This window comes from Thamnophis elegans, chromosome 2, assembly GCF_009769535.1.
Source record: "Thamnophis elegans isolate rThaEle1 chromosome 2, rThaEle1.pri, whole genome shotgun sequence".
Lineage (NCBI taxonomy): Eukaryota > Metazoa > Chordata > Lepidosauria > Squamata > Colubridae > Thamnophis > Thamnophis elegans.
In genome coordinates this window covers 9,001,103-9,027,009 of record NC_045542.1, presented here as the reverse complement: position 1 = coordinate 9,027,009, position 25,907 = coordinate 9,001,103, and the positions used below count along the sequence as shown (strand labels likewise).

Here is a 25,907-nt window from a genome sequence, read left to right as displayed (position 1 = left end):
TCTCTCTTACCATAAACCCAGCGATGACCACGCACTCCCAGGCCTGCCACAGTAGTGTTGTGCCACGCTGAATAGTAACGAAGAGCTGGAAGACAACATGCCCCCCTAGGAGAGGGTGGCCGGAGACAGCAGGATCCAACAGGGCACTTTCAAAACGGCCTCCCTTGCCCGGCTCCGGGCTGCTTCTCTTTCCTACTCAGGGCATCTCTGCAAAATTAGTTCTTCTAACTCGGTTGGTCTTATCCCAAAACAGTTGCTAAGCACAGCAATCCACACCCCCCCCCCCCAAGAGACAGTAGCAACATTCCTTCCTTAAACCTGCTTTATTGAACCCACTTCTGCTGCTTGAAAGAGGAAGGAAGGAAAGATGGGAGGTTCCTCGTCAGAAAGGGTACAGTTCAGTGGTGGGTTTCAAAACTGTTCGAACCTACTCTGTGGGTGTGGCCTCCTTTGTGGGAGTGCAACTACATCACTGACTAGACCTTCACTGAGCCTCGCTCTGCATAGCTTCCCATCCCGAGAAAGTTAGCCAGGTGCTGCTGGCTACTCAGGAAGTAAAGCTCCCAAACATTCTAGCCATTGCCTTCCATAACCTGCTCAATGGGGCAAAAGAGCATGGTTAGGAGTTGCCACATATTCCTGGTCTTCCATTCCAGTGAAGAGTGTGGGAAGAGGCTCTGTCAACTGTACCAGAGGTGGGTTTCCTACCAGTTCGCACCTATTCGGTAGAACCGGTTCGTCAAACTACCGAACCGGTTAGAAGAGGTTCCACCAGTGGACCCGGAAAGCAGGCCACACCTACAGAAGAGGTTCCAACATTTTTTGAAACCCACCTGGTCCTTGGATATGCTTATTCTACACTATCATGCTCCTATTTATAAAACTCAGTGCCTCTGTGAAAGGTAAGGATACTACTGCGTTTGTGGGGCAATCAGAACATTGCGAGTGTTGAAGTTGTTTTAACGCAAACCAAAGATGCCTTTTAAAAAACAAGTTTACATCATATTCTTATGCATGCCAGTGCTGTGTGTGAGGTAATTTAAGGTGGTTCTGACAAGTGTCGTTGGCATCTTCATATCTGGCCACATGGGCAGCAAGCCACTCCCATCCGGTCACATGAGCGGCAAACCACTCCCACAAAGGAGGCCACACCCACAGAGTAGGTTCGAACAATTTTTGAAACCCACCACTGCTGAGAATGCCAGGAGTGGAAAGAAAAAAGATCTAACTGGAAGGCAAATATGCTTTCTCAATCTGCTGGGCAAAATGGAGAGGTTCTATGGAGAAAGTTAGGCCACATCATGAGTATTTCAAGGCTTCTAATCCAATCCTTCTTACTCCCCGGACACACATTCAAAACAGCAGAAAGAGGCTTGTCCCAATACAGATGGAGCTTCAAAAAGGAATGGCAAAAAAAAGGAGAAATCATCTACCACAAACATTCATACCCTTCTTTGCCAACGGGCACCTGAAAGTCTTAAGGAATGGCTCTTCCCAATCATTGTAATGTGAGTGCTATGCCCGAAGCAGAAGGGGAAAGAGGTGGGAGTTTCTGTCTATGGGTAGTGGTATCTAAACCTGGGAATTAGCCATAGGAGGAACAAATCACCTGGAAGTTCTAGTAAGTTAAACAGTGTCCCCCAAATGGGGTACAGTGGGTGCATGGCCGCTGTTATTAAAAACAGCCCTTTCTGTTTGAGATTCCACATAGCAGAAGCACTGGAAGAGAGGACTGCTCCTCCCCAGATTTACAACCAGAGATAACATTTCACAGCATATTCTCGGTCAGTTCCCTGAAGGGAGGGCAGGTATTCTCCAGCCAGGGAAGAGCAGGAGCTTCCTTCAGATTGTCTCTCTCTGTGTCCCCTTCTCTCCTCACTCCACCAATCAGGGATTGGTTCAGGCACTTTCTAGGCCATGGCAAAGCTTCAGGGATTCCCTTACACCTGTCAGCTGCTGCATCTGGGAATCCCACGAGTCTTTTTCCCCCTTCTTCAGGATGATGTCACGGCTCAAATCCTGGCAGAGAGGGAAGAGTCTCACTAAGGGCGGAGATCTCCCTGCCCTAGAAACACAACAGTTGTGGCATTCGCCCTGATGAATGAACTTTTCAAGGCACACTTCGGGCCCAGTCATGTGCTCTGATTAGTTAAGTCCTCCAATAAATGAATTTCTGGTTGGAAATCATCCAGGAAAGGCACTTATCTAAACAGAAGAGAACCTGCCCCAATCAACTTCTTTCACACAAGGGACCCAAACTGCATTGCCTCAAGCTGTAAGTCCCCTATCAGTCTTAAATCACTGCTTCTTGCTGGCTGGTTTAATGAATATCCATTCTCCCATTAAAAGCTCACATAGCGTATTCTTTGCATGCTAACCATTCACACAGACCCCAATCAAGAAGCAAGAGGGGAAGGAGAATTATGACATATGCCTAGGCCAATCAATGCTGTTTATAGAACCTGCTTCTACATCCTGAGAATTTATCCTGAGCTTGGCACTGAAAGAGAGAAGAGGTTCAACAGTCACGGCTCTGTGGATGATTTAGCAGAGGACACCTAGTTAATGTAAACTCAGTGGCCAGGACATAAGGGGGGCACATTATAAGGAAGTGAAAAAGATGAGGAGTTGCTAATTGGCATAAAGCTCCAAAATGGGAATCTACAAAAGAGAAATTGTAGCATTTATTTAAAACAGTAATGGGGAATCTAAGGCCCCCAATATTGCTGCCAGCAGCCTGCTCTGCTAATGAAGTTGAAACCCCACTCCTGATCTAAGATATTTCAACAGGTATGGTGCCAAATAGAACCTGAAATATGGGTCTATGTATGTACTATATAAATGGGAGCTCCCTGAATACAAAAAGACAAAAATTGTCGAAAGGAAGAGTTTAATCTAAAGCCAGAGAAAAGTATATAACTATCCTAACTGCAACTTGAAGCAATAGAGTCATCCCCATTGAGTGACCACAATTGTGTAGGAACTGGTAATTTCACTGTTAAGCAAAGCACTGCATCTGTGCATATGATCTTCCTTCGGCTTTCTTTTGCTTTAAGACCGGTGAAGGTCATATATAAGATGATTGATTGTAAAGTTATTTTTTCTATCACTGTCATAACTGCAGATGATTACTAAACAAGACAGTCATTAAATGAGGACTGCCTATAAGTAATGAGCAAATCTTTTCAAACAGTTTCCATTAGCAATGCGTCTCTTACAAATGCTTTGTTTTCATCTATCTGTAGTTTGGCTTGTGCATTGTGTGCGTACCATATAAATAGTTACACATTATGTAACTATAATCGGGTGTACTTGCCAATTTCGTGCAGTGTAAGCAACAGTGAATAATTGACAATAACTCCTGCTGCCAGGATTAAAGGAAAGGTCTTTAGGATCACAGAGTTCATTTCATACAAAACCTTTCTCTCTTTTTCCCCAAATTAATGAAATCCTATACGTTTACTCAGAGAAGTCTGGGTATTCTCATTCTAGCAGATAAATGTACATGGCCTTGCAGCCTACACTTGATGAATGTCTGCTGTTTGGGAAACCCTATACATTTATACACTTTCAAATTTTGCAAGAAATGGCCAGCAAAGAATACTCTGGAAAGTTTTCTGGGACAAACCATGCTAAATCTAAGCCATCAGCAGGATCTGAAGTTTTACATGATCATATGAAAACAGGAATGTCTAGATTGGAACGGAGTAATCAAAGGAACAAAAGCTTAATATGTTGCCTGTACGTAGTGGAATATGAACCTTGCTAATCACAGGTGAAATCCAGCAGGTTCTGAAGAACGGTAGCGGGAATTTTGAGTAGTTTGGAGAACCAGCAAATACACCTCTGGCTGGCCCCAGATTGGGAGGTAATGGAGATTTTGCAGTATCCTTCCTCTGCCATGCCCACCAAGCCACGCCGGTAGTAAAAAAATTGAATTTCACCACTGATGCTAATTCATGCTTTTGTTTTAAGCCTATGTCTAAGAGCAGATTCTCTCTACCCACAATCAAAAGATTGTCATTATTTCTCAGTTGGCTTTTTTTGTAGTTCTAGAAGGAAGGATGGAGGAGAGAGATATCTGCTCTGTTTTTTAAGCAGTCTGAACAATGCTGGGGAAAGTTCCTTTGGTGTGCCATGAAGGACAGCATTGTGATCCACCGGGAAAACCCCTCTTCCCAAACCCATTAGCATGACTTTCCCATTCATTACAATACTGCCTTGGTTGGTAACTGCCAGAACGTCTAAAATCTCCCCTTTCTCCTCTTCACCCGCCTTCCCCTCCCCTTCTAATCCTCTAAGGGTGCTTCAGTGGTGGTCGTACCTCAGTCACCATGGACAGCTCAATGAAGAAGCAGATGACACAGAATATGGCCACGGTGATCTCTCTCTGGAATCGGAAGGCATGACTGGATGGGAAGAAGTCCAGGATCCCAGTTATAAAGCCTTCGACGCCTACAACTGTGTGGAAGGGAAGAGAAGCGAAGTAAGGAGACTGGAGAACTCCACGCGAAGACGTTGAAGGCAGGATAATGAATCTCCTGCCATTATGGTGTTGGCTGCTCATCCGCTTCCTGCTTATTGTCCTCCCCCCCCTTAAAGTCTCACCTGGCTGTCCAAACCCAGAAGAAGCAGCATGAAGAAAAGAGGGCAGCCCAGAGGGGAGCAACTGGCATCAGAGTGACAGCTCTTGGATAGGCAATAAAAGCCAGCCCAGGTCCTGCAGAAGAGAAAAAGAGAAACAAATGAAGGTTAACTTAACACAGACACTCTTGCTTCAGAGAAGAAGGAATAGCTCCCTCTGCATTTCCACTAAGCAATCAAATGGTCACCTATTTCTAGCCAGCTTACCCCCTATCCCGAAAGGCATGGTGCCGTCTCAAATAGAACGTCCCCAAAATGCTTAGCAACATGCCTTTCTTTAATTTTGCAGGCTCACACTTTCAAAGGCAGCATATTTTTACTTTATTTTGCATCGGGACAGAGGACTAAGACAGTCTCAATTTCATTTAGAATCTCAAGAGCTCTTTCGGTTATATTGGAATGCAATTTTATCGTTGGCATTTATTACCAAGAAGATTGGCTAAAATGTACCCAAACATGAAGCCGACCTACTGAAAGTGTAAAAAAAATACAAGGGACTTATTATCACATATGGTGGACCAGCCCGGAAACACAAAAATATTGGACAAAAATTTGGAAATGGGTGCAAGAAATTACAGGAGAACAGATAAAATACAAACCCGAAATCTTTCTACTGGGAATAATCAAAGGGAAATATTCAAAGAAAATTAAGTACATATTAACCCATCTGCTAACTACAGCTAGAATAGCATTCGCCCAATGCTGGAAACAAATAATACCCCCCCGGATGAATTAGTGATAAAAAAACTTTGGATTGTGCAGAGATGGACAAATTAACACTGAAATTAAAGATAAAAGAGTCGGAATATCATGAAATTTGGAACAATTGGTACAAATGGCTGCAAAACGGGAACAAAATTAATGAAGCCAAAAAACAATATATATAAATATATATAGAACTGTGCATAAAGGTGTGTAAATATAGAAGCGAAATATTATATACATGTACAGGTATGATGACATAACAATGTTGATGTAATGACTGTAAGGTGTTGTAGAAGGGAAAAAATAATTAAAAAATCTGTCATTAAAGAAACAAGGAATGCAATTTTGCTTCGAAATGAAAGCCAAGGGTTGGGTTTTTGCCCCCATTCTGGCAAAATGACACCGCTAATAGGAAAACTATTAGTTTTCCTAGAATGTATAGACATGCAACTCTATGAATACCCTGTTCAGTGTTACAAGTCCAATTCTAAATTGTGTCCCTGCGGTGAGGTGTTATGCCTTTGCTGAAATCTGGAAATACCGGATCCACAGGGGTAGTTCCAATTATGTTCATCTTTCCCCTTGATCGTCTTCTTGATAGGATGGGAGGGAACGATAAAAATGGAGCATATCAAACAATTCTGGAATAGCAGGAGAAGGTGTAGTTGCAGGCACAGGTGCAATTTTAAGAATCCAGGCAACCGAACGACGTTCTGCACCTGCCCCCAATGTGTTGACGTCCTCCTAAAATTGTACTTCTCCCAGTGTTGGAGAACAGCCATACATCTCATCTAACCTGCTTTACCATCCCTGAAATTCATGAGCACTCACCAGATTCGGCCACTTTAGAGATATCAACTCCCTGTTCTGCAGCCATGAAGCCTAGGATAGAGAAGACTACAAAACCGGAGAAGAAGCTGGTCCCACTATTAATTAGTGCCAGAATGATGGCATCTCTGCAGGGGAGAAAAAGACAAAGGACGACAACTATGAAAGGGTGATCCAACAAAAAGGGGCTTTGTTGCGGTTATCCTCAGCATAAACCATACCAAGCACAGCTTCCTAGCTGATGCTCCCTATGTTACACCTGACGTTCAGGTAACAAGAGGCAAGTGCGTAGCTCAATGTTACAGAATCTTGGACACCGAAAGCACTACAAACATGTCTTATCCTGCATGGGACGGGTCTCTTAACGAAACAGCAGCAAGATACGGTGGCCCGTTTGTATGCGCATCCACCCATCGTTACGAAAGAGTTTTTGGCTGAGTTGCGGGAAGGAAGAGAGAGAATCAAAAGGTGTTTTTCTCTACGGAGGAAAGCAGGGCAAGGTGGAAAGAGGATTAGTTGCTTTTTGCAAGGATGAGCGCGCTTATAAGACAGGCTGTGCCTTGGAGCCCAGCACGAGCAGCCGCTGAGGAGGAAAGAAAGGGAGGCTGAGGGCACTTCACACTGCATGCATGGACTTTAAGAGACAGATTCGAGGAGATGTTATGGACTAGCAGCAGGAAAGGTTGGGTAAGGAGGCCGCAGAGCATTCAGAACAAGCAACAGGAACGGAGTGAGTTATCCCATGAAGGGGAGAAGGGAAAGCGACTTCCAAGCAAAGCAGCTCTTGACTCTTTGTCTCAATGAGATGGAGGGAATTTCCCCCAAATTATTAGATGCTTGCTATTTCTCTCTTCTATTTCCTTATATATTGACGAACTTGCATGTACAGCATGGTGGGTTTCAAAATTTTTGGAACCTCTTCTGTAGGTGTGGCCTGCTTTCCGGGTCCACTGGTGGAACCTCTTCTAACCGGTTCGGTAGATTTGACGAACCGGTTCTACCGAATAGGTGCGAACTGGTAGGAACCCACCTCTGATGTACAGTAAACAGATGAAGCAATTCTTCAATCGAGGCATATTTTAATGAGATATTCTTCTCCTTTAATAGATAAAGTTCCACCACACTTTCCCCTTAACAATGCAAGTTTTAAAACTTGGGCATTCAGTCTGATTTATCGCCAGACAAATGTGTACAGGGCAATAGCTTACATCAGTGTTTCCCAACCTTGGCAACTTGAAGATGTCCGGACTTCAACTCCCAGAATTCCCAGCCAGCATTCGCCCGGATATCTTCAAGTTGCCAAGGTTGGGAAACACTGGCTTAGATGTACAGCGTTTGACAGCCTTTGAAGAGTAGCTACTAAAGTAATGTCTTATACTGTACTGTTTGGCTTAGTCAGCGGTGTGACATAATCTGTGAGTGCCCTTAAGCAATCCCGGGCAAAATCAGATCCCCACTGAATGGCTTTCTGATGTAGATTATTAAGAGATTTCCTTGGAATCCCAGATTACCAACTATTCTTTTCCAACACGGCTAAACCCATTGTGTAATTGTATATGAAGTTTCATGAGGAGGAAAAAAAATACACCAGCATCCTGCAAATGTCAGATGCACTGGGATTTCAGCTTCCAATAAGTAATAAATTACATATTCTACCCAAGAGAGTTTTAAAGAAAGGTTTTTTTCCTTTCTACAGTTACAAGTTTCAACTTATTGCATATGATCTCAGTATCACAGGTATGTAGATTGGACTTTACAGCTGGCCAGAAAAACAACAATGGCACAGTAAGAGATTGTGGCTCCCAGCTAATGAGAAAGGTATCAGTGTGCGTGTGTGTTTCTGCTTTCCTATGCTTTTCAGGCCACAGTTCACAAACACAACTCAACTCCTAGGAATAAAATCTTAGGATGTTCTTGATGTCCCCCTGAAATGGGGATAACCATTGACCCAGTAAAGTTAATAATTCTTAGAAATGAAGATCCCCAGAGTGATGAGATGACGGGAAAAAGGCACACCAGAATGTTTCTCCTCTGCTTCCCCAAAATTGGAGCCACTTCCCCAGATATCTTGGACTATAAACCCCATTGATACAGGACAGTATTGTTGGCAATACATGTTGTCCTTCAATGGGTTTTGCCTCCAAAGGGTTCTGTGTATGTGGGGTGGGAAGAGATTATTTATCTTTTAAGATAGAACCGATGAGGGCAGAGTGAAAAGGGTAAAAACAACAAGCACTGCTTTTCTTGTCCCTGCCCTGCTTTTCCTGATTATCATTCATCTGCAGACTGGAGAAATCAACCAGGCAGACAGCTTAATCCTGGCAACCCAGCAGAACAAAACAAGAAAGTGGACCCTGGCTCTTAGCCTCCTAGCCAACAACTGTTGGAGATGCATGCAGCAATCCGCTGGCATCCTTTCCCACTGTTTGGCAGAGCCACGCAGCTGCCACTGTGTGAACATCCAGCTTTGTGGCCATCACGGTTCATCAGGCAAATATCTCCTATCCCACTGAAGCCATGCCCAGAGCTTTGCCTGTTGAGTTGAGTTCCTGAGTTCCGCTCAGGTATAAGATCGCACGGGTTGGGCCTCCTCCGGGTGCCGTCGACCGGACAATGCTGGTTGGCGGCTTCCCGAGGGAGGGCCTTCTCTGTAGCTGCACCGGCCTTGTGGAACGAGCTACCTGCTGAGATCCGGACCCTCACCACTCTCCTGGCCTTCTGTAAAGCGACCAAGACTTGGCTGTTCCGGCAGGCCTGGGGCTGTTGATTAATTTCCAGCCCCATTTGGTGGAATGGATGTTGTGTTGATTTTAATTCTGTAATTTTAAATGTTTTAAATGCTTTTACTTGCTGTGAGCCGCCCAGAGTCCCTAGGGAGTGGGCGGCATACAAATTCTATTAAAAAGTTTAAAGTATAAAAGAGAGAGAATCCCTGGCAAGGGGGAATAACCCTTCTACACGGCATAACCTCTTCTTCCTATGCTCTGCCTGCTTGCCATGCCCCCTTATGGTGATGTAGGAAATGGGGTCTCACTTATAACAATTGTTGTTGAATCGGTTATAGCTGCCCAGGGCAGTGAGTGCCCCCAGTCCTATGGCATAGGAGAAAAAGATTTGGGTCCCAGCATCAATCCACACCTGAGAGGGAAGAAGAACAAGAAACAAAAAAAGAGATTGAAATACGATGGGCTAGAAGTCCGTCCCTTCGCACACAACTGCCAACTTTTTCAACTGCTCCTTGTACCCCGTGGCACGACAAAACCGCGCTCCACTAAAGCGCGCCCGATTAAACCGCGTCGCTGACGTCATCAGCAGGGCGACAACAGCGACCGCGGAGAAAAAAGGGCGCTTTAAATAGCGCTTTGAAAACAAGCCGATTCAAGTTAAGGTAAGGGTTAGGTTTAGCGTTAGGTTAAGGGTTAGGATTAGGTTTAGCGTTAGGTTAAGGGTTAGGTTTAGGTTAGGTTTAGGGTTAGGTTAAGGTTAGGTTTAGGGTTAGGTTTAGGATTAGGTTTGGGGGGGTTAGGTTTAGGTTTAGGGGTTAATTTTAGCTTTAGCGTTTACAGCGTGCTTTTTTCTCCGCGCTGTTGTCGCGCTGTGATGACGCCAGCTACGCGGTTTCGTCGAGCGCGCTTTAGTCGAACACGGTTTTGTGGTGGAACTCTTGTACCCTGGGAAGCCACTCACTGCTGTCATTAACAAGGGGCGTTGCGGTTGATATCTATTTGGTGAAGAGCTTTTAGCTACCGCTGCCAGCAGGTCCTTTAAACAAATAAAAACACGATTCACTGAAGCTGAACTCTTTGCAGAGCTGCACTGAGATTCTGCAGCTGAAATCTTGACAATTTATATTTGGTCCCTGCTTGCTTTCTTGCTTGTCATCTACTTCACAGCTGTAGTGCTCTGCCTTTGTGCGTTTGTGTGTTGTTAATTCCTAATGACACTGCGGTGCAAAAGCTGGCTAACCAGTTGGCAGCTCTATAGTAACCCTTCCTCTACCGCAATGGCTCCCAAACTTGGCAACTTTAAGACTTGTGGACTTCAACTCCCAGAATTCTCCAGCCAGCTCTCTGCAGAGCTGGCTGGAGAATTCTGGGAGTTGAAGTCCACAAGTCTTAAAGTTGCCAAGTTTGGGAACCACTGCTCTACCGTATGCCTCTCACTTACCTGAGGGGAAGCCAGTTTGGACCAGTCGGGTTTGAGATAGTAAATTATCCCATCCTGAGCTCCAGGCAGCATCACCCCTCGAATCAACAATATAATGAGCACCACGTAAGGGAATGTAGCAGTGAAGTAGACAATCTATGTTGCAGGGGGGGAGAGGGAGAAAAGAGAGCAGGAATTAAGCTTTTTATGGAAAATGGTTCGTTTTGTTGCTTTCTATTCAGTTTAGAAGACCAAACTAAGAGGCAATCTGTCGACTCACTAACGCACCCCCCCCCCCAAAAAAGTGTAAAATCAACTTTTTAATAATGTTTATTTCTTTACTCTAATATTTACTTCCCTTACAAACCACACTGCTCTCAAAAGAGCTTGCATAAAATGTTAAACTGAATTAAATAACAGCAATCGCAAATCGAATTATCGACTGAAAACATTAATTTAAAACCGGTAGAAGCCAAAATTGTTTTTGCAGCCCAGCCCAGCAATTAAGCACACGCAGGCGGCAATACAAACACTTTCAACCTTCTTAAAAACAAGCAGGGAGGAAGCCTCGTCAATTTCCCTGGTGGATTTTTTTAGTAGTAGCCTCTTCAGCTGAAAACTGGCCACGTGCCTGCACCTTTGCTGTGTGTGTGTGCTTGTCATGCCACTGTTAAACAAAACTCCCTCTTGCTTATGCCAGGAAATGCTTCGTGTCCCTGCCTGCTATCCCTGTAAAAGATACAAGGCCAGGAAAAAGAATCCGGAGGATCAGTTTTTCAAGAAACCATGTGACAAATAGACGTTCTCTGCAAAGCAAGATCTTCCTTTCACTTTTAAATTTTTGTTTTTGCACGCATAGGTAAAAGTAAAGGTTCCCCTTGCACATTATGGGCTACTCGTTCCCGACTCTAGGGGGCTGTTTTCAAAGCCGAAGAGGCAGCGCTGTCCAAATGTCTCCGTGGTCATGTGGCCGGCATGACTAAATGCCAAAGGCGCACGGAGCACTGTTACCTTATTATCGTGGTCCCTATTTTTCTACTTCCATTTTTACATGCTTTTGAACTGCTAGGTTGGCAAAAAGCTGAGACAAGTAACGGGTGCTCACTCCGTTACGCAGCACTAGGGATTCGAACTGCTGACCTTTCTGATCGACAAGCTCAGCGTCTTAGCCGCTGAGCCACCACGTCCCTATGGAGGCATAGGAGGGGGTTAATGGGCCATTACTTTAGTGTGGGAAGCCTTGGGCTGCTTTAAAGCTTATTACAGAATTCTCCTTGAAGAAACATCTGACCTGCTCCTTGGACAATTGCCATAGATTTTCTCACACTAGAGTGCACCCCAAGGGAGCATTCAGTGTGTTCTAAGGTATGCGCTTCTCCTTTTAGCTAAGCAAACTTCCTGGCAAATACCTTCTGGGAACTGTGTGCCCTGTGCTTATAAGTCCCCCTCCCCCAATTCCTTTGAATACAGTTTTGTGTAAAATATGTTCTAAGATGTAGAACATTTTGGAATATCTCCCCTCTTTGCTACTTTAGAAAAAAAAAGTGACTAATGGGAAGGAAAATTGCATAGAATTAGCACAAAGTTTGGGAACCAGCTTGGTTTCTACATCAAGCACCACTATTCTTATGGAGCACTCAGTCCTGCCCCAGTTAGCCCTACTACTGACAACGCTAGGAAAGTTTGAGTAGGAGAGGTGGGTTCCTACCAGTTCGCACCTATTCGGTAGAACCGGTTCGTCAAATCTACCGAACCGGTTAGAACAGTGTTTCTCAACCTTGGCAACTTGAAGATGTCTGGACTTCAACTCCCAGAATTCCCCAGCTGGCTGGGGAATTCTGGGAGTTGAAGTCCAGACATCTTCAAGTTGCCAAGGTTGAGAAACACTGGGTTAGAAGATCTTCCACCAGTGGACCCGGAAAGCAGGCCACACCTACAGAAGAGGTTCCAAATTTTTTTGAAACCCACCACTGGCAAGGATCTTGTAACTTGACAAGCTTTAAGACTTGCATGCTTCAATGCCAGAGTTTCTGAATAGCTACTTGGACCGAGCTAAGTACTAATTCATAATTTCATATCCGGTCACATGGGCGGCAGGCCACTCCCATCTGGTCACATGGGTGGCAAGGCACTCCCACAAAGGAGGCCACATCCACAGAGTAGGTTCCAACAATTTTTGAAACCCACCACTGCAGTGCATGGATGGAGAAACCAATGTCAGATCTTCTGTTAGGAGAAGGAAGTGACGGACAGGGAATCTAGACGTCTTGATAGGAGATTCAAAGAAAGGGAAAGGCTCTTATGGGAAGTTCTGACCTAGATACTCTGGAGTGCCTTTGGATGTCATGCTCCATGATTTAAGTCAGAGGCGGTCAATCTGTGAATTGCACGTGGCATCCTAATTCATTTGTGAAGCCCCACAAAATGTGACAACTAAACTACTACAAAGTATAGCAATAGCAATAGCAGTTAGACTTATATACCGCTTCATAGGGCTTTCAGCCCTCTCTAAGCGGTTTACAGAGTCAGCATATCACCCCCACAGTCTGGGTCCTCATTTCACCCACCTCGGAAGGATGGAAGGCTGAGTCAACCTGAGCCGGTGAGATTTGAACAGCCGAACTGCAGAACTGCAGTCAGCTGAAGTAGCCTGCAGTGCTGCATTTAACCACTGCGCCACCTCGGCTCTTTTTATGTAAACTGGAATAGTCTTATTTTTATGTAAACTGGAATAGTGTTATTGTACAATAGTACTGTGTGTGAACCCTTGTGTATTTAACTTGAACCATTGTGTGATTAACTTGAAATTTGCTACAGTAGGCCCCATTCTTAATTATGGGTCGTCTTTAAACCTAGGGACCTTGTTGTATAAATAGGTTAAAAGAGATATCATGTGGGTATGTATATATGTTACTTCTTCCTTTAGTCAACATCTGGGTCTCCAACACTTGCTGCACATCTCTCCAGGTTTCTGCTTATTGGGGGGGGGAGAGGAGGAGCAGAAGACAAAGATGAAAGAATCAGCAGCTGACTCATCTCCTGCAGCATCAGAAAATTTAAAGCTACAGATATGTTCCCGGAGATGCTGACCTGAGGATCCTTAACATTTATGAGCTCAGAGACAGAGGCCTACTCAACCACTGAGCGAGATCCGGATTATAAGGCATCCTTTGTTGCCAATGGGGAAAAGAAATTACAGATATTGAGAATGTATAAAGAGAAGAGCTTCAAGGAGTGGACTTAATTTTATTCAATGACATAAGAATCCCATGAATGCATAACTGACGGCTGGTCCCTGAAAAAAGTGCTCAGGCACCACTTCAAATACCGTCTTCCAACGCATTTCATGAGAAACGCTTAAGAGCTTTTGGCTGCCTCTCAAACCTTTTCCCGTCCTTCCTAAGGGACCTTCTCTAGCTTCTGCAGCCAGGAGGGAAGAATGCTACTCTGGAAAAGGCATCCTAGCTGACTTTCAGCAGTGGTTCCTCCTCACTAAGGCTACAGGAGCCACAAGGGTGGCCAGCTGTGAGAGGCTGCTCCATGGGCAAGTGCCTCTCTGCTGAGACCTGGGGGCTGTGTCTGCTGAGAATGCCAGCCTTTCTTAGGCACGGAACTTGCTGACGAGTGGGATTTTAGATGCACTGGCTATGCATTGGGAAAACGAGAAGCATTAGGTATCTGGGTGGGTGGAACATATGACTCAGAGAGAAATTTTGATATGTGCAAAGGAAGGCCCCTATTTACATTCAGAAAGAATAGATCGTGGGCCACACTATTCATGTCTTGAGATCTGAATTTATTCCTTGGCTGCATTTGTATTTGGCAATGGCAGACCTGATAAAATAGAGGCCTCTGTACAGTAGTTGCCACACCAGATGTCCCCGGGAGAATAGCTTCTAGTCAGAGAACACACTATTGACAACCTAACTGGGCATGGCAGTTTTATATGTCCAACCACTACAATTTTCCTCAAGAGCTGCGGAATACATTAAAGGCAGGGATCTAACTTTAATTTCAAGAAGTCAAATCACAAGGCTGATGTCTCAAGTTGTAGCAGACAAATATGACTACCCTTTTAGAAGCTGAGAGTTTCCACCCACTTTGCAGAAATTCTGTTTTGCTCTTTTCACAAACAGGAACCCTGAAATGTGCCTAATTTTTCTCCCTCGCAGAGGGACTCTGGATGGTGTACAAATCAAATGTCAAAAGATGCCAATTACGTGTGTAGAGATTTCCCTCAGGAAGTCTCAGGTGAGATGATGGATAGGATCCAGTGGTGGGTTGCTAATCCCGTTCCAACCGGTTCGGTTCGGTTGGAACGGGGCCGGCGGGGTCCTCGTGCACGCGCACAGTTCACGCATGCGTCTTAGCGCCTGCGCGATGCTCCAGCTGCTTGCGGAGACTCGCGCAGGCGCTGTATGTGCCATCCAGCTGCTCGCGGAGAATCACGCAGGCGCTGTATGTGCCATGCGCCTGCGTGGAAGCGCAGAAGCCTTCAAAGACCGGTAGGGAGCACGGGCGAGCGGTGGGCCCTTCGCCGTTCCCGGAAGTTACTTACTTCCGGGTTCGCCGACCAACGGGTTCGCAGGGACCGCCGCGAACCGGTTGAAACCCACCCCTGATAGGATCTCTTACAAAGGATATACTCGGTAAATCAGGAGCCAGTGAAGTCTAAGGAATGCTGTTCGGACACCTCCCCCCTGCCCCCCAACTGTAATTTTAACTTGAGTGCTGCTCTTTCTCCATTTCCTGACTGACCTTTGCGAGGGTCTGTCGTTCTATGCTTAGCAGCCACCGTTCCTCTTTGCCTTAATTGAAAACACTTTGCCTCCATTTTGCTTAAGGCTTATTCACTTCCTGCATGCCTCACAGTTTCCCGAAGATCAATCCAATCCTTCCGGCTGCAGGCACCCATCGGTCACCCGTACCTCCCCTCACCCGCAGTTCTTTCCAAAATGCACTTTCCTCCATGTATTTATTTTCATGTCATCATTTCATTCAACGTTCTCTTCTCATCCCCGGGATTGTGTATATACCTGTTTCCATTCACCCTCCACCTGGCCCTCCTTGCCCCTTCTTCAAGAGCCACATCATCTCCACAGGTAAGAGCCTTCAGAGTGGGCAGCAGCGCTTAGCAGGGGGGATTCAGGAAGCAGGCGACTGCCAGTGGGTGCTCTGAAGAGAAGGAATTCACCCATCTTCTGGAATCTCATGTGACCACTGCCACAATTCATTCACAATTTCTCCCCACCTTCTCCTCCCTTCCACGTCGACTCAGGCCACCATCTCCCTACAGCTTCTTACCTTTCCTGCAGATTTGACGCCTTTCCAAACGCAGAAATAGACAAGGACCCAGCAAGACATGAGGCACAGGGTCACTTCCCAGTTGATGGCCCCAGGATACTCTAGGCCTTTTGAAATATTCAACACCTTGTTCCTGCAAACAGAGGGAGAAAGGGTGATCACCAGAAAGGGACGGCTCTGTGATCAAAGATCTCCCCCAATGCAGGTGAGCACGGCCCTGTTCAGGACAGAGAATCTGGTAGGTCAGCTTAGGACAAAGGGAGCAATGCCATAACTCACTCCCAAAATTCGATGACAGGTGACCGCTTGTCAGAAAGTTCATCACAGGTAAGATTGCTGCTGGCAGTGCCATTGGCACAGTCTTCATGTCGGAAGATTTCCACGCATTCTGGGGAGTTCCAGGGATTCCCACAGGTTGCCCATGGCAGGGTAGCTGTAAAAGACTTCACCAGATAGTAGAAGCCCCAGGCAAGTACCATGATGTAGTACGTGTTGCAGTAGAAGACAATCACCATGGAAGCGATTCCCAGTCCTGTTTGGAGAAATTCAGTTAACTTGAAAAAAGAATGGGCTATTTTCCCTAAAGGGTATATGACACTGTTGCACAACGAAAATGAGTGATATTGCATTTGCTAAATGTCCCATCTTTTAAATTCTGGAAACAGAACCCTATTTTCATCAAACAGTAATTTAATTTGGCTTTGCATGCATGATGAAAGAGTGATGAAAAGACCCATTTCAAATCGCTAGTTTAAAAAAAGAGAGAGTAGGACTTCTTTTCCTGGCTTCTGGGATTACAGGGTGTAATCTTACACTACATACTGTCTGCTCAAGTAGATTTTCACTGACATATTGATTACAAACGTTTTGGGTATCAAAAGCCAGTGATCTCAGCCTGATTATTTCTGTACTGTATGCCACCAAGAGAATTATGTCTATATTTAAGCAATTCTTCTCTATGCATCCACATCTCTTTAATACCTCCTGACCCATCTTTGCCAACTTCACATATTCTTCTAATTTGGGCACATCTCAAAGATCAATCTATTGGACCTTTTGATATCCCTTGGTTCTCACTGAAGATCCCAAAGTGACGTTCTGACTTGGGAAGTTGAGAGAAGATGCTATTAGAAGGTAGCTGAACCTTTCCCTGCGAACAAACTCCTACAACGAACCTTAAGAGCAATAAAGAAGGGGATTAGTTGGAAAAAGATATTCTTACCTTTGAAAAGTGGCGCTATGTTCCATACAGTGATGCTTCCAGCCTTCATGAATTGCCCCAAGCAATTTCCAAGAAGAAGATGGGAATCCCACCAAGGAGGGCAATAAGAATGTACGGGATGAGGAACACACCTGTAGCCAGGTGAGCAACACAAAGTAAGCAACAGTGTCATTCTTCAATTCTAGACCACTTCAGCCTGTTCCCATAAGTACAGATGGTTTGTAGATTTATTATACTAAAACATTTTTAAAACAGCATCTAAATCTAATCCAATTTAATCTAAATCGTGCACTAGGAAAGCTGAGGCCTGCCCCATAAAATGTCATGCCATCTTCATAATTTATTCTGTTTCAGTTTGTGGCTTGAGAAGAGAGCAAGGATGTCAACTGAAATCATTTAAGTGGAAATTGTATTCAGTCGATTTGGAGTTCTGAGATACCGGCACACCCTGAAAATTAACCTCAGATGTCATGTTTAAAATAGGCAAGAATTTCAGGTGGTTTTTTGCAGGTCGGGGAGGAGCCAATGAAATGAAATTCGGGTTAGAATCTGGGTCCCCCCCCCCAATCAGTACTGAATTTGTGACTTCTGTGGTTACTTGGAATTGTAATACTCATTGCATTTTAATTCTTCCCAGTTCCCCTTTAAGACTTCTTCATTTGTTGCCACCACTTAACTTACCCTTTTCCAATTTGTCAATTCTAAGTATTTTGAGATTGCACAATTGAGAATCAGCCTTGCTGGCTGGATCACGTTCCACAGACATGTTAAGGGTGCTATGCTGGAGAAAGCCGGCTGAGCTGAAATGCATCCTTGCTCTCCATTTAGAGATATTTTGCTGGCAAAAGTCTTCATGTGCAAATGTCTGCAAAATATCCAGAGGAAGACCAGATCCCTAAGGTAGCTGCTATGGAGCTTGAAAGGAGAGAGATAAAAAGCAGACTCTGTTGTCCTCTATTATTTTCCTTCTGACTTTTATCTTCTGGTCATTTAGTCATAGATGCTTCTTCAGGCTCCCAAGATTAGAAATGATCTGTGGGCCTCCCTTGCACTGTCCACTTGGTCGCTGCCATGTGATCTTGATCTGTTTCCCGCTTTCCCCAAACAGCTTTCAACTTTCCTGCCCCCATTGTTAACAAGTGTGCCAGTCTCATGGCTGTGACGGACAGGCTGGCCTGGTGTGTTCCCAAATACATTTGTTCACGTGGTCCTCAGCTTGAATCATCTCAAAGAGGCTATTATATATAGTACAGATCCCTGGGTTAAGGGAAGGCCGAAGTATTGCTTCTCATCCCCAATCCCTAGTTAAAAGGATAATCTTGGGGATATAAACTCTTTCCCATGGGGATTAGCAAGGCAATGGTTGGGGAATTCATTCATTGCTGCGTATAGGCGGGGACATCTATCATCCAGGAAATGCAAATGGCGGTAAATCTGTGACTCCGCGCATGGAGCAGCTACGTTACACCAAGGCTGCAAGGCAAGAGTGCGTGCGCGAAGGCTGACTCCAAGATGATATGGGATTTTGTGCCTCTATTTACACATTGAACCAGATCGCTTGCAAAAACAGCAGCAACTGCGTTCCTGGAATGTGGCTTGGTTTGATAAATATTAATCTTGGGATTTGGGTAGGTGAGTATATTGGGGTTTCGGTTAATTAAAGGTTCAAAGGAGTGTGCAAATTTGGGGCATGGATGAGCGCAATAACCAGATGGAGTATATCAAGTGAATGAAACCTACAAGTGGGTGTTGGGTGTGAAGATGTGCGTGGATTTATCTGAAATCTAGCATTTACTCAGATGGCAAACCTGCATTGTATTCATTTCAGAGTATTGGCGAGGCTTCATATGACTCAATATTTCATTTTCTTTTCTTTTTTTGAATCCCTGCACGCAAAAAGATATCAATGCATGGGAAGCGATTCTGGCATAATCTTGTTTTGTTTTGTATAAAAACCCATGTCAGTCTCAAATTCTCACTTGCAGTCGGATACCTACAACTAGACACACGTTTATCCCTATAAATCAGCCCAGATTCAAAAACTACCCTTTCTTGGAACAACTTTTATAGGACCAATTAAGGTCTGAAATATGTGATTATGCCATAGTAAAGGCTGCTTCTAAGAACACTCAAAATGTATGCCTCATTCCATTAAACAAATAGACTAAAATGGCTCCTTATCAGTTTTCATATTCCCTCTTTCTGCTTTTTCATTATCGACTCCATACGGCATAGTGAATGTAAAGGAAATATCAGGGTTAGATCATGAAATAAATTGGTTGGACAATCATTCCATTTGTGCAATGAATTTTAGAATTTGTTGTCAAAGGAGACAGGGAGACTGCTGACAGAATTCTCAGCAATCTTCTCCAAATTGCAGTTCTCAGGCTTGAAAATTAATTTATGATGCAATTAATATAACAGCCTTCCCCCAGGAATTAAGCTACAGCTCTTCTTTTCCTCAGCCAGGTGACCATATACAAGATAGTCACACATTGGAGAAAATTGTCAGCGATATCTGCAGTATAAATATGTCTCCAATGTTGCCTTTATGCATATATAGTAACTCAATTCAAGGTAGGAATAGAGGCGATCAAAGTGCATTTCTGAATCACCCTATTTTCATAGACCAACGTTTATAGGAATGATAAAGTGTTGGCTTCTGCCTGAAGAATGAGATGCTTTAATCTCTTGGTGAGTTAGAAGGAGAAGCAAGGGGATAACTGGGAAAATGTAATCTCGTGAATTGAAGTGGTCGCTGTTCTGTCCGCAGCAATTTTTCACACTTGAAGGAAAGCACAGACATTTTTCTTTTGCCGATCCTGGCTACCGATCCATTTCAGATTGGCTGTTGAGATGCCTTTGAGGGCACGGAGCCAGAAAGACTGAATCATTCATTCCTTGTGATCTCCTCATACACCCCTTGACAAACCCAGAGATTTTATTTTATTCTGGCTTTCCATCTCAGCTCACCCATGCGAGGCCTGCAGCTACGTGTCTACCAAATGCTGTGACCACCGGCACTTCTGGATGTGCTGGTACCCAGGTACAATGCTCTGAGCGCACCAGTTTGGGTACACAACTTCGGATAGGGGAAGCTTCCACCCCCTCCACCCTCAACAGCACTGAATGAAGCAAGAGTTTTCTCCTGGAATTTGCCCCCAGCAGCTGTGGCTTGCACTGTGCCATGCTGTGGCTTTTACACAAAAGAAATTTCTCGCCGGCTGTCAGACAAGTAAAAGAGGAAAGTTCTCAGGGCCTCAAAGGGGAGGGCAGGCGATTATCTCAGCCTCAGCACTTTCCCCCAGAAGAAGAAAAAATGATTTACTCCAGGAGGTTTGGAGAAATTGGAAGAATGCATCTCTGTTTCAACCCTGGACTATCCCCCCAGCCATTCTCAAAATATGCTTTATCACCAAACACTGCCTTCTCCAACTTCCTCTTTCCTATCTAACTTTTCTGGCCAGCCAGCTCCTCTGATTGTTTGGATCCTTTTTCTATCCTTCCTGAGCTCCTTAGAAGCTTCAAAACTTTATTAGAGCAGTTTAAACTCCTGCTCTGTAAGGAGGATAGGCAAACAAGATATCCAGGTTATGAAATCAGGTTATGTGCTTATCCTTACTGGCCTAGAGGGTGGAAAGCAATATTCCTCCCCACTCACCCCTCATATCAGTTGCTGGATAAGATCTGGATCTCAGTGGGGATTATTCACCTCTGGAGACAGAAGTCAGGTGCCAATCCAAAAAACACATAAAACAGGCATCTCTAACCCACTTGCCAAGTCCAAAGTTTTGGCAATCTCTTTGGTTGTTAGCTCAAACTGAATCCATTCTTTATTAGCATAACAAGATTGACCAGAAATGCCTAAACTTTCAGGAACAACAGAATTTTTCAATGGAGAAAGAGGAAATAAATGTCTCTTTCTCAGAAGGTCGCCTATTTAAAATAGTAGGGTTGTCGAAATCCTGTCTTTTCAATTGTGATTAATGACCAAATACTGCTTCATCTCAAGTCGGGATTGAGCAAGTCGTTTATTTTTTTTCCTTTCACTTTCTGTTCTTCTGTCTTGAAAAAGGAACAGCTAGGGCTTATGGCGACTGATACCTGCTAAATTTGTCCCATGCAAATATAAGATGAAAACTGGCTCCAGGGATGCAGCTGAGAGTTTTGTCTTTCTTCTGTAGTCTGCCAAAGTACTTTCCACCCCCCCCCCTTTTCATTTGCACGTACAACAGTCTTAAACAGAAAGGGCAGATTACAAGGAAGGATTCTGAATCAATAAATGCAAGGGGGAAAAGGCAGAGTACCATCGGTGATGGAGGTGCCTTGGATAGCAGGGTTTGCAAAAAAAATAAAATAAAATAAAGATATTATTGGTCCTTTGCAGGTTTTGCTAAATTGAGACACTTGTCCTTGGCTATTAAAAGACTGCCTTTGTACGTTTTCGCTTCGCTTTTCTTCCAACAAGAACGAAACGGTGAACATCCCACTTAATTCTCACCACATTCTAACTTGACTTTTGAAGCTGGTAAGGTTAAAAATAAGTACTAGTCCAAGATCACCAAATCGGAATGGAGATTGTATTCCAAGTCACCAGCCCAAGACTCCAAGTATCACTAACAGCACTTGTCAGAGAGAAATAGTTGCAGAAGCGTCAGCTGGACCTGGCTGTTTTACCCAAGAGCCAGGCAGCATGTGAGCGTGACGCAATGTGCATCCCATCAGCCCATGGCAGGCCTAACAGCATTGCTCTTCTGTTCTCCTCTCCTAAAAGCAGCCGGGAGAAAACCAACCTATCCTTAAGGGAGAGATAGCAATTTTCGTCCTGTGCTGTACAGATAATGAATCGAAATGGGAGTCACAAGGAGTCACAGTGGGATCCCAACCCCCGTTTATAAAGGTCAGAAAATCCTAAAATAGAAGGAGAGCCCTTCCCCCCTATTTCATTGCTAATTAAAGAGACACTAGGGGAGGATTGGGGCAAACCTAGAAAGCTGGGGACTTTAAATTTGCAGGGATTGGCCACGATAATCTTACAGAGGGGGCAGTGCCCCTGAACAGACACACCGAGAGTATTATACCCCTCTTCTTTTCCTATGTTCTGGGATTAAACTCCAGTTTGGGAGAAGGGACTTAGCTTAAGCCTAGGAGACACGCATCTCCCTTTTTTTTTCCTCCAATCCAGGCCCCAGTAGGTTTGTCCTTCCCGTGGCCTTTGGTGGCGCACCAGTTAAACACATCAGAGTGGGAATGTGCTCCTCTTGGCTTCTCATTCAGTTTCTCCTCTGCATCCTTCCTCAAGATTCATTGATTGGAAAGGGACAGATCCCAGAATGGCTCACATGGGCTGTGGAGAATGCCAAAAGGAGCCCTCCTGGAGACGAGACGATAGAAACAGGTCTGGTGAAAAAGATCATGTTTCCTGGGTTTCTCGGCAGTTCTCGGCAGCCATGCCTGCACCAAGTGCACGCTGGCTCCTGCCAGAACACTGCTTTCCATATAATGTTTATGGCTTATTAACCCACAATGGCCTTAATGCTTTTCTCCAGGAGCGGGGAGGTTATCGAGACAACATGGGGAGGAAGGGGGGGATGACGCCCTTATTTTTAAGGAAACCAGCTAAGTGTGATACTCAAGGGCAGTGCCAGATGAGGGCCCAATGAATCCAGGTTCCAGGCACCCATGAGGCTCACTGGATGCTTTTCAGCCAGGCATTTCCTCTTAGCCTGTCCTACCCTTCAGGGTTGTTGGGGTAAATTGGGAGAAAGGCAACAATCACCTATGCCCCAAGGAATTATTTGGAAAGAAGGCGAGAAATAACGTGATGGCAAGCACGTCAACATGTCTCCTCCCCCAGCCAACTTGCCCTGTCACATTTAAATCCTCAAGCTGGATGCCATCCAGATACGTTATATTGCGATACGTGATTAAGTACATGCTTTCTGCGAGTATGTTTTCCAATATTCAGAAAAATAAAGAGGGCAAAGCAGTTCCTGGGGAGGATTGGACAGCAACCAAAAGGTGCTAGAAGTTTCTGTTCTGACCAATTCACGCATAAAATGCCCTTTCACAATTTGTTCTAAATTTATTTTGCGTTATTTGAATAAAACTGGAGGAAGGCAAGATTTGCCACTGAGACTGCCATCCAGGAAGGACTACCATTGCCATGAAAGGCCCTCTTTTCAGCCAGCTGTGCCTTCTCTTTGCCCCTCTGGTGTTCCCACATGGTCTCCCGTCCTCCCCTGTCATTATTCCCCCCCCCAACTTCAACTTTGAAAAGGGGTGAGGCATCTGACTTGGGGTGTCCCTGAAAGCGGATGCAACTCTGGAGGCTCAGTTGTTGTAATAAGCGGGAAGTGAGCGAGAGATTTGGAAGCATCTAACCTTGGAATCTGCAGGGTAACTCAGGATGGGCCCAGGAGAAATGCTCTGTGGATGTGGCTCATTCTTATCAGTGCGTGGGTGTGCGTGCATGCACAAGCATGCATGTGTACATATGCAGGTATACAACGTCTTTCTAGTTTGTCAACTAAAGCACCAAAATAATCTCAAAGAGGCTTGGGTCTTCATTCCACCGTGTGTGGCCTCCTTAACTTGTTGCAGTGGGAAAGAGACAGTGGGAAAGAAGCTAGTTTTCTCAAGTCCCTCTATGGTAGGAGTGTCCAAGACCCCAAAACACTACAGCTGGAAAGAGGGGAGTCCCCCACAGTCAAAGTGGGTTGGGAAATTTTCCCCGCTTCCCTTCAACGTGCTCCCCTCCTGAGGGACTTTTGGACCCACAAGTAGCAGGATGGGGAGGTGTTTATATTGTATCCCCCTTCAGAACAGCAGCCACGATTCCCTCCCACCTTTGCTAGGATCCTCTGCCCAGGCGACACTCCTCTCTGCAAGCTGGCAGCTGCCCTTTGCTCCCTGCCTAGCCACAGATGTGTGTGGTGACAACACGGTGCCAACGACTTGTATCCTTCTCCGCCTCTCAACCTTCCCACTGAATCCCGCAGGATTTCTCCCCTATCTTCACCTTCGCTCATGATTCAGTCTGGATAAATCCCTTGCCTCTTCCAAGGAGCTTAACCTTCTCCTATGGGTATTTTTTTTAAAAAAAAATACCCCTGGAGGGATGAGGTTTTTGGGGAACTCCCACAGGACATCTCCCACCAAGATTTCCCCTCCCTTTCCAATCTCACGACTGGGATCCCCATCTGTTCAACCTACTAAGTGATGATCTGACTCACGTTCGAGTCTTGTTTTTAAACTGTGGGGGTCCGGGCCTGAGGTTTTTAGATTCCAGGTAGGCGTTTGGACTGAATGCGCCTACTGAAGAAGACAGGGGAGGCCCTCCGAGCAGAGCATATTAACCCCCCATTCCCAGCCCTAACTTTGGAAAGAGCCTGGAGGCTAAGCCAAAGGCCAAAATGCCACTCTGGGAAAGGAGCAGGCTAGAGTTTTTTTCTTTCCTTTCCTTTCCAGGGCATCTTTAGGCATCTGCTCTTGCGGCTGCCAACTCTAGACTAGTTTGTAAGGCAATCCAGGCTGGATTGCCTTACAAACTACTCCTGAGTTTAGGATGTCAGCCCAACAAGCCACTGTTTCAAGGCTTTCTCAGGTGCCTTGTTCTTCCCAAGGGGCCTGGATCCTGAAGCTTCCTGAAGGTGCAGGGTGCAGGCTCCGGAGCTAGGCATCCTAAAAGGGTTCCCATCCGACTCTCTGGACCAGTGTTTGTCAACCTTGGCCACTTGAAGATGTCCGGACTTCAACTCCCAGAATTCCCCAGCCAGCATTCGCTGGCTGGGGAATTCTGGGAGTTGAAGTCCGGACATCTTCAAGTGGCCAAGGTTGACAAACACTGCTCTGGACAATCACGGAATCCGCCCCCCCCCCTTAAGAGTAGAAGGATCCTGCAGACCCCCCCCCCCCGCCTCTCACGGCCGCCGGTTGCTCACCTCCCCCGTTCTTGTAACACAGGTAGGGAAAGCGCCACACGTTGCCTAGCCCCACGGCAAAGCCCACGCAGGACATGATGAAATCCATCTGCCGGGTCCAGGTCTCTCTCTCGCGGGGAGGCGCCGGGCTCGGCTTGCAGGAGTCCACGGCCTCCCCTTTGCTCCCGACTGAGGCTCCTTGGCACATGGCGGCTGCGGGGGGTCCCGTCTTTTTGTCCTGCGGTTCGACCGAGACGCTGTAGATGCCGCCGCCGCCGCCGCCTCCGCCTCCGCCGCTCTCCGACGAAGCCCCCTTGGCCATGGTGCCTGGGGGGATTCCCGAGTCCCGGTCGCCCCCTTCCAGACGGATCGAGATGATGCTCAACAGAGAAAAGAAGAGAAGGGTGCTGGGGGGGGGGGAGGCTTGGGTGGGTGGGTGTGGGTGGGTGGGTTTGCAGGCAGAAGCCCCCCTGGCAAGAGGCGAGCGGGAGACGGCGGAGAGTGGAGTCGGAGCTGGGGTCTCGCTGGGGCAGGTGGCCGGCTCGGAAGGGGAGGGCAGGGTTTCGCGGAGACTCAGAAACAATCCACGAAGCACTTGAAGGTCAACCTGAAAACCTCATGTGTCAGGGACTCGGGGAAGGGGGTTGCTCGAGGGCGAAGGTCGGCGAGATCCGCCGGGGGGGGAACACCCCACAGCACCCCGCCCGGAGTTACGGCAGGGCACGGGGTAGGGGCGGAGGTGGGGGGGGGGGAAGGACGAGCCGATCCCTTCGCGTCCGTCCGCCTTCGAGCTGCTCCGGTCGCTTCGGTGGCTCGCCGCTTCGGGTGCTGCCGCTGTGTCTCCTCTTCTCGCAATCGCCGCCCCTTCGAGGCTGCTGGAGGAGAGAAGCCCGCGTGACGTCAGCAGGCCCCCGCCCCTTGCCCTCCCCTCCCCTCCCCTCCCCGCTCCGCCTCGCCGCCGTCGCCGGGATTCGCCGACTGCTCCCCCCCCAACCTCTGCCCCCTCCCCTCGCTCTTCCTCCTCCTTCGCGCTCCCAGCACCGCCAGCCGCAGGGAAAGAAAGACGGGCAGGGGGAGCAAGACGGGTGGTGGGGGGGGATGTGGGGGAGGCTCCATTGCAGCGGCCGTTCCCCCCC

General features: G+C 46.2%; 2 protein-coding genes across 2 annotated transcripts; both read right to left on the bottom strand.

Moving 5' to 3' along the window:
• Window positions 1-4,371: 4,371 nt before the first annotated feature.
• On the bottom strand, window positions 4,372-16,936 carry LOC116503667 (sodium- and chloride-dependent creatine transporter 1-like). The gene is given in 9 exon segments (XM_032210224.1): window positions 4,372-4,461; window positions 4,609-4,646; window positions 4,649-4,720; window positions 6,181-6,305; window positions 9,212-9,315; window positions 10,345-10,479; window positions 15,628-15,760; window positions 15,907-16,159; window positions 16,850-16,936. Coding segments are annotated over 9 exon segments (915 nt in total). The 5' UTR covers window positions 16,899-16,936; the 3' UTR covers window positions 4,372-4,455.
• On the bottom strand, window positions 16,910-25,213 carry LOC116503964 (sodium- and chloride-dependent creatine transporter 1-like; the record flags this gene model as incomplete). The annotated part of the gene is made up of 2 exons (XM_032210719.1): window positions 24,793-25,213; window positions 16,910-16,980 (listed from the first exon to the last, which is right to left on the bottom strand). Coding segments are annotated over exons 1-2 (372 nt in total), but the record flags the coding sequence as incomplete, so codon positions are not given.
• Window positions 25,214-25,907: the final 694 nt, after the last annotated feature.